At 34.3% G+C, this 9500-nt stretch overlaps 1 protein-coding gene and 1 long non-coding RNA gene across 2 annotated transcripts; both read right to left on the reverse strand.

Moving 5' to 3' along the window:
* Positions 1-246: 246 nt before the first annotated feature.
* On the reverse strand, positions 247-8377 carry LOC140839560 (protein cornichon homolog 1). Its single transcript, XM_073206361.1, has 4 exons — positions 8118-8377; positions 4674-4855; positions 4342-4464; positions 247-602 (listed from the first exon to the last, which is right to left on the reverse strand). Exons 1-4 carry the CDS (start codon positions 8190-8192, stop codon positions 533-535), a joined length of 450 nt encoding a protein of 149 aa, XP_073062462.1. The 5' UTR covers positions 8193-8377; the 3' UTR covers positions 247-532.
* On the reverse strand, positions 1173-4332 carry LOC140839561 (uncharacterized). Its single transcript, XR_012119757.1, has 2 exons — positions 3149-4332; positions 1173-3107 (listed from the first exon to the last, which is right to left on the reverse strand). It is a non-coding gene; the product is annotated as an uncharacterized lncRNA (long non-coding RNA).
* Positions 8378-9500: the final 1123 nt, after the last annotated feature.

Here is a 9500-nt window from a genome sequence, read left to right on the forward strand (position 1 = left end):
TTTTTAATTATTGTATTCTTATTATTGAAATTTATATGCAAACATATAATAATTATTTTCCTATTTTTGTATGCGTGGGTTGGGGTGAGTCGACCCCCCAAACTTATAATCCTGGATTCGCCCGCCCCAGAAGACGAATGATATTTGTCAAATGAAATCTAATGTTCTTTATTTATTTTTCACTCATTTACTAAACAATGAGAAAGCATTTCACCCACTAAAATATATTATCCTCATAAAAAATCAAAATTCAAAATGTCTCTTATCAAACTCATATTTGAACACCGATTAATTGATTTAGACACATGGATTTATGAAAGAATAAACCTAGTTAAAAATGGCAACAAATCGCAAAATATGTACGAGTTCTAAAATCTACAAGTACGACTCCTCAACACACCAAAATATTTGAAATAATAATATAAAAAAACATACACCAAAGATTTGAGAACAAAAATCATGCAGAGCCTCAACATCTTTCCGGGACGAAAGTGTGAAGAATTGAATCAATCGCCAACTGGCTTCCTGAAATTCAATGTAAACTAAATCCACGCAGATCATCTTCATCACCAAACACAGCATTTATAGCAGAAAACGCGAGCCTGCAAATTAGAATTCGACATCATGAATCAAATCATAAAATATTTTAGAGCGTAAAAGCGACCCAAAAAAAGTCACAACTTCCCAATGATCGATCGAGTAATGATGAAGTACTATTGCTGATGCTGAAGTCCGGCAAACAAAGTGTTAAATATCATATAAGTATTTTAATTCCTAGATAGAGATTTTTTATATTTAAAATAAGATTGTATTTAGAGTAACCGATAGCATATCGCTTCCACAAATCCGTTGTAACATTTCATTTTAGATTAATTAAATGAGGAGAATATTTCTTCCGATTTTCCTTATCTCAGTAAATGACATGATATCAGATAGCGGAAAAAGCCCATGACTAAATACGGCATGGCGACTTCTTCTTCCTCAGATGTCTCATCCTACTCACTGTCAGCGCCGACTTTAATCACCGACAACACTTCCCTCCCCCACCAACCATAGATTAAACGGGTAAAATTACTTTCAATGGTCTCAGTCCATCATGATGCTCATATGTGGCAAAGGTAAAGATGAACTCCTTTCGCGTGAATCGAAGCATCCAGATTCCTTTAATTCAAAATTCAAGGCATGGAATGCTGGAAATAATATGGTTATGTCTTGGTCAGTGTTCTAAATGGCGCCCTCGACCGCCACCGCCTTTGCATCTGGCGGCCTCTTTAGGCGGCCGGCAGCCCTAAGCTATCCCACGTGCGAGGCGGTCGAACAAGAGGTCTAGACGGCGGAGGCGTGTAAAGAGAAGACAAGAAGAAGCCACTTGAGTCAGGGTTTTGAGTTTTAGAGAAAAACGAGATTCAAAATCAACTTAAAAGAGAAGACAAGGAAAAGCTGCCGAGGCGCGTAAAGATTAAGAGAAGAAGTCATTTGGGCTACGGTTTCGAGTTTTAAAGAAAAACGAGATATATATCAATTATAAAGAGAAGACAAGAAGAAGCCATTTGATTATATGATTTTGTATTTTTGGGCCAATCGGGCTTTAGCCCATCAAGAAACGAGTCATGAGTCTTCTATGATGAACTAGTAAATTCAATGCTCATATGAGGTGCACAACTAATTCTTGGTTGACTCGTGTGTTTTTCAGGATTTGGCTTTGGAGATGACGATTAGCAATGCTGATCTTTGTGCAAGAATGTATCTTTTCAACATTAGGGATCCTACTAGAGGTATGACATTGAACCCCTCCATTTCTCGACTTCATCATTCATTTTATGTTAATAAATTTAGTGAGATTTTGCCAAGTTACATGTTAAATCAAGAACAAACAAGACTGATTTCAAACAAATATTGTGAGACAGCTGCAACAAACCAGAATCAAACACCTTGGAGTGAGATCAATTCGCTATTCGGACTATGTGCATATTTTGACAGGGAACATATGAGTGGAAAAGAGAAGTATTTCCAGTCATATGGTCCGATGCGCCAGAGTCAATGATCTATGAAGTTGATAAATCTCACTGGGAAGAAAAAGCAGTAGAAAATGAACCTTCTTGGGTGGTTGTTGAGTTTCAGTGCCAATAAGAGATGGATTCGGTGGGTTATGAACCTGATTGAGTAGCTTTCGAAGAATCTCCATTTGAGCCACATTAAAAGGTGGATGATCAGAGGAAGAACTCTCAGTTGCAACGGAGTGAGCATGTCTTTCTAGCAAAGGCATCCAATCTCCCAGTTTGCCATGGATTCTCCAACAAGTTTCTAAATTATGATTAAGTTTCTTGCACTTTTCACAAGCGATGAGATATAAGGGCCAAACCATCATCAAAGGCGATTGAATGAGATGGGCCGCCCACATCAATTTCAAAAGTAGTATGTAGTGGCATGCAGTAGTGCAGAAGCAGAATTTAGAGCTATAGCTCATGAAATATGTGAAGGAATGTGGATTCAAAGACTACTCGGTGAACTACAACTAAAAGGATATCAGTCGATGGAACTAATGTGTGACAACCAAAATCAATTAGTATCAACCAAAATCCAGTTCATCATTATCGAACCAAGTACGTTGAGGTAGACCGACATTTCATAAGCGAGAAGATTGAAGGGAATATTGTGCATCTCAGCTACATTCTGTAATGACCCGAATATTTATTTTGAATGAAGTATAAATTAAAAGATAATTAAAGAGTTGTTAATTAAGAATGGATAATTCGGGATCAAGCTGTTAAGATCCACCGAATTTAAAAAAGGATAACCCAATCTATTTCAGATTACATTATCTCGAGAAATCCAACTAGACAAATGAGATTCTGACATGTGGCAGATAAGATTGATTCAGATTTTCTGAACTAGTCCGGATGCAGCCTATAAATGGAAGCTGATTTCTTTTGTTTCCTACACCGCAATCTTCAGAGATACTTCTAGTCATATACCTTGGGTTTTCTAGCCAGTTTCTAGGACACTTTGGTGTCGAGAAGTTTCGGAGCTAGTGTCGACTCGAGGAAGGGTCGGTGAACTGAGATCGGGACATCATCAGTGGGCTGACGACGAACGCATGTATAATCCTAAAACCTTAAATAGTGATTTAAGGATTATTAGGAAGAACTTTGTAGCATGTTTGGTAATTCAGGTTCTGGTTTGATAGTGATTTCATTATGTTGGTATTGTCTAGGTTCAGAGTTTTCTGTCAGATTGTTTTAGTGAGGTACGTGGTGTACTGACTGAGATATTCAAGCATAGTATACACACTTATATGCTGCATATTTATCTGTTGCATGATACATGTTTTACTGCTTTGGCATATTATGCATGACATATCATGTTAAGCTTGATTTTGAGATATGCCTCGTTTGTTGGGGCCGCTCAGCCCTATTCCGTATTGTGGACGATGGGGCATCGAGAGCTACAGTGTTCGACGGGACCCGCGGACTGTGATGACCTGGACATTGTAGGTCCATGTCTTGATAATGAGTGTGGGAGCCAAAACATGCCTAGGACAGATCAAAGACTATACACTCAGGTGCCTTCTAGATTGAGCATGAGATTCTTGACTTGATACTTGATATCCGAGCATATTGCATTTCGCATGCATCATATCTGTTTGTATACTCGTACATTCTCGTATTGGACGATTGTCGCTCACGTCCTTGTTTTCATCTTGGGCACCCCATTCCACGGGGCATGTCTTAGGTTGGACGGTTCGGACGACCATGGCAGTGGCTAGAGCAGTTAAGTTTTCGGTGGTGATTCAGTAGGAAGTTTTATGTGGTTTATCGTTTTCTCGTTCAAAATTATGTTTTCATTATGGTTGTATTAATGTATAAGACTGCTGTTATCGTTCTGTTTTCGTTTGGGTTGTAAGATGATTAAGTATTTGGTTTCCGTTGTTTAATTGTTGTTATTAAGTTTAATGTTGCATATTTATTAATCTGTTTAGTAGTGACTTGGGCAAGTGCGCTACACATTCCTACTCGTTTGCAATTGGTAGACATCTTAACAAAGGCACTATTTCGAGCTAATTTGAAGAATTGATTTTAAGCTGGGCATGATAAGCATATACATTCTAGTATGAGGGGAAGTGTTAAATATCGGATAAGAATTTTAATTCTTTGATAAGGATTTATCTTTCTTTTTAATTTAAAATAAGATTGTAGTCAGATTAACTGATAGGATATGACTTTTATAAACAGGTCCGTAACTTTTCATTTTATATTAATTCAACGAGAAGAATATTTCTTCCAATGTTTCTTATCCCAGTAAACAACACAAAGAATTCAAGGGAAAAAATCTTGGACAAACCTGCTAATGACTATGGCAAAGAAAATAACATAGAATCCAAGCTTGATGATCCGAATTTTCTTCTCAACGTTGAGTACTCTAAAAACTTCGGTCACATCAATAAGATGTTGCCGTGACAGGTACCTGCTATGTTAAAACTGAAGAGTTCAGAAAGATTCACAAAACATGCCCCGCAAAAAGATTATGCAAGTTCATTAATCTGGTCATGTACTTTTGCTCCTTGAAGACTCTATTCAACCGAACCGATTTACATGGACTACAGTAATTCATCATAAATTAGGAAGTTGTTGCGAGAAAGGTAGTAAAGTCATACGTAATGTGATAGAACTTACAGCTTCAGGTTGTAGCAAGCAGGAGGCAGTGTGAGTAGGAACATGATCCAATGCCCTGTCAAGAGAAACAGAATGCAGAATGCTCCATGTAACATATACTCCGGAACAATCACAGAATTGATTCGAGATGATAATTCATAGGGATTCAAGTAGTCTGCCTCCAAATCCGAAAAACCTATGAACTACAGAAAACCAAATAGAAAGTTGAGATGCACACAAGTCCAGACATGTCGTAATCACACATATACGTAATCACACATATACAGACAACAAAAGGGTGTTTACAAATAAGGAAATTAAAGACGATTTAAATATAAATATTTTCAATACTACTCAAGATTGAAAGCTTACACTAAGGTTTAGACAGGAAGATAGCAATGTACTAAAGTAAAGATTTCACAAGAAATCTCCGGAATGACTTGAGGATTCGTAATATAGATGCAGAAAAGTAACCAATTTAATTCATGAATAATTCTCAATCTTTCATTCAAAAACATTTTGTTTTGCATCAACCAACAATCTTTACTTTTTAGTAACAGTAATGTCTATCTCCAACTGAAACAAAAGTAAATCATAATTTGTTAGAACATAATTTCGTAATAATTGAAATGGTTACAAACATTTTGTTTATAATATGCATAAAATAAATCAGGACAAACATCCGGCGTAGACAATCAGCACAAACATTCAGCATATACAAACAAAACTGTATATTAACATCCAAGGGACTTGGATATGAAGTCATCCAGCAAGTATACTTCAATTTCATCACCAGATATTTAGTCATGCTTTCTAGGGCACAAACAATCCTCGCACAGGAATAGCATAGACTATGTACTATCATGGACTTGTGGTTATAACATATAATGTTTAGTAAGAATAAAGCTCGGTCAATGATAACACCAATAAGCACTTATGTGCTCAAGACAAAGATGATAACAGTATCTACGCACTAGTATAGTTGCCACCACCGGCATGGTAACTTCAATTTTGTACTTCAGAATTTCAAGAAATTTAGAATCAATGATGCAAGGGTTTTTTAAAAAATAAAATTTTAAAATAATTTACCAATTTATAACAAACAGAGAGGATCTACGTTTATATAACAAACTGATGAATCATTACTCGGATCATATTAAATCTGAGAAATGATTAATCGGATATCCCAAATATTGTTTCACTTCTTCGTTGAACCGATCTAAGTGTAAACCCGTTCAACAAAAAAGAATTTTTTATTTAAAGTACGTATGTGTTGAAATCTGAGCAATAATTGCTCGGATTTCAAAATTTTATTGTTATGATTAAAAATTAAGATCTGAGCTCAAAAATATTTTTTTAAAAATAACTGAGTTGATCCAAATAATTATAACTCGGATCCTAATTTTTTTTTTAAAAAAAATATATAGGATCCGAGCAATTCCATATGATGTAGATTGACTTGTAGTGTTGCACGACATTCAAATATACCAGTGCACCAATTCTTTATATTGATCAATCGTATCTATACTTTTTTAAGGGTTTAGACCATCATTGCTCTGAATTGATCATTACATCAATGAATTTTTTATGGGATTTTATTGACATCTATAAATATAGATGTTTCAAAGAATTGGTGCCAGGATATTTGATTGGTGTGCGACAATGCAAGTCGAAGTACACGATATGTAATTGCTCGAATAAGAGGCTATTTATTTTTTAAAAACGTCATTAGGATCAGAGTTAAAATTATTCGGATCAACTCAATTAATTTTTTTTTATAATTTTGATTCAAACAATTATTGCTTGGCTCTTTATTTTTAATAAAAAAATTAAAATGTTGAAATCTGAGCAATTATTGTTCGGATTTCAAAACAAATTTATTTTTAAATTTTTTTTGTTGAACGGTTTAAGTGTAGACCGGTTCAACAAAGAAGTGGAACCCAACATTTGGGAAATCCGAGGATTCATTCATTGGTTTGTTATGTAAACGTAAATCTTTTTTATTTATTATACATTGATAAATTATTTTAAATTTATAATATTTAATTAAAAAACCCACGATTTAATGACAAGTAGATTGCAAACTTCAGAAAGCACAGATATAAATAGTTCAAATTTTGTAGGTCCATTGCATTATTGAGATATCTGTTGTATCAGCTGTACAAATAAGCTTTATAATTTATCAAGATTTAGTGTCTTTCAACTCCTCAACACCGATCTAAATTATTAAGCAAGGAGGTTTTAGGATTACTTATCCAAATGTTTGATACACAATGACTAAAAGAGTGAAACTTCACTCTTGACTCACAGTATCTAAAATAATTAAGGGGTCTAGGGACATAATTCCAGCATTGTGGTAGTCAAGAGTCTCAGTGTTGCTAGTAACCAGGTCTTGTAATTTTAGAAGGATGGCTAAGACTTAACAAATTGGTGTATAGCAAAGATTCTTAATAGACAACTTCCATTTTGGATGTAGAAATGAGCAAGAGGATCTCACCAACTTTTAATCCTTTGTAATTTTTTTTGCTTATTTACGTTATGATTTACTGATTCATCATCCACTTATTTGTACTCTACAAATTTTCAGTTCTAAGAAGTATATTCTGAGACTTTATTCTGCAGAGTTTGTTTTGACCCATCTCAATCTAATCACTTAGTATTTGAATTTCTCTAACTAATAGGAGAATTGAGCTATTGCAGCCCAACTACATATTTGGATATGATAAATTCAAAATTACTTTCAAATTTTATGAAGAGCAAAATGTTGTTTCAACCTCGCTATGGAGTTTTGGTCTGAACATTGAGGCCAGCATAATTTAACAAGCAATCAAGCAAATGGTAGCCGATGATTAGAGCATTTCCCTTGTATAGCCTACACTTCTATAGTCTGCCAAATACATCTTTGTCTACCTATCCAAGGGTGCACCCATTGAAACAAAAGCGATAAAAGAAGATTAAATCTTTATAAAATTTGCACTGTAATTGCTTCTATATCCAAAGCAAAGTAGGAACTTATTCCCTTTCGGAGAATCAAAAAATTCTAACTAGTCCAATATTTTCAAACAGACAATGTCAGTGTATGGATATATAAGTTTCTTGCAAATAAGAAGCCCTAACAAAATAAAACAAGCACAAAAGCTTTAAAATAGTGAACCGGAATATCTTTTGCAAAATCACAAGGAAAGGTAAAAAAACAAATCATCATCGTAGATTAGAAAGAAATTCAAATCAGAACTCAAGCAACAGCCCTCCACAAAAACCAAAAGTTTATTGCCGTAATTAATCAAGAAACAGCTCAAGAACAAGTGGGATTCCTCTTACACGAACACAGGAGCATGCTTTATCACGTTCTCAAGCAAATCAAGATTATAATTTTCTAACCTTGAAAACAACTTGCTAGTAAAAACATAAAAGCGAAAGGGCTTCAACTATACTGCCAAGAAAAAAGCAAAAGCAACACAATACCTGGTAGAAATTTAATCCTAAGAGGACGAGATTCATGATTGCAAAAATCACCCACAGAACAATTTCCCAAACCATTGTTTTTCTTCCTGCCCCGTAAAAATACTACTGAAATTTAGAGAAACTCAAAGGCAAGAATCTTTCATTGATTCTTTTACCGACCGAGGACCGTTGATTAATTGAATTCCCACGTTTCACAAAAGTGGTCTCGGTTTTTAAGAAATTTGCCATCGCAATGATTCTTAAAATTCCTGTTTTTAAAACCATATTTTTGCTTTAAAAGTTACGTCAGCTTTTCAACTTTCAAGAACTGGATCCCCGACGGCAGTAGAGGTCTTTTCCAGCCCACAAGTACCCATTTTGGGCTTCAGCTCTTTAATTGGGCTTGTCAAACCAAGCCCGTAAAATTTTCGGCTATATTAGTAGAAGAATAAGTTTTCCCCTAATTTATTGTTGTTATTTTCCGTGCTTTTTGTTAATATTTGCATTAGTTTGGTTGAAGTAGGAGGTCATCACTATAAATTTAGTTTGCCATATCAAATAGGTTATTATATAATATATATGCAAAAACTTGTGTGAGACAGTCTCACAGATCGTATTTTGTGAGACAGATATCTTATTTGGGTCATCCATGAAAAAATATTATTTTTATATTAAAAATATTACCTTTTATTGTGAATATTGATAGGATTGACCCGTCTCACAGATAAAGATTCGTGAGACCGTCTCACAAGAGACCTACTCTTATATATAACCTAAGTTTAATTAATAGTATGTGTGTGTGTGCGAAATTGATCCCCCTTTTCAATCTTAATTTGTATCTTCTATTGCAAAACAGGACTCACACACACAAATTCGATCGACTTGTTAAGGTAAGCATTGAAGCTCGGTTCAATTTGGATATTGAAAAACGTTAAACTAAACGACATAGTTTAAAATAATTATTTAAGACATAAATTAAGTTTGATATAATGAAAAGCGGATATTTTAAGTAATTAGAGGTAGGCTGGGTACATACGCGAATCAATGCATATATTTGCCATCACGTGTCCATGTTTCCCTCCTTACAAACATATGAATGCCCCCATTCGTCTTGCCTCTTTCACAATCATAATCATTTATTTATTATTATTATTATTATTATTATTATTATTATTATATATATATATTTAAAATAATGCACACATATCTTGTTCATGCAGGGTTTGATAAAATATTGGTTCTTGTTGTGAAAAAGTAAAAATTTATGATAAAAAGTAAAAATCTCAAACTCTCAAAATTTATCAAACAACACACTTTATAATATTTTTCTCTCTACTCAATTGTGAATTTCTTCACAAATGGTGAGCCTATTTATAGAATTTCTTTACAAATAATCCAAAAATA

The sequence above is a fragment of the Primulina eburnea genome, chromosome 8 (genome assembly GCF_022965805.1).
Source record: "Primulina eburnea isolate SZY01 chromosome 8, ASM2296580v1, whole genome shotgun sequence".
In the NCBI taxonomy this organism is placed as follows: Eukaryota; Viridiplantae; Streptophyta; class Magnoliopsida; order Lamiales; family Gesneriaceae; genus Primulina; species Primulina eburnea.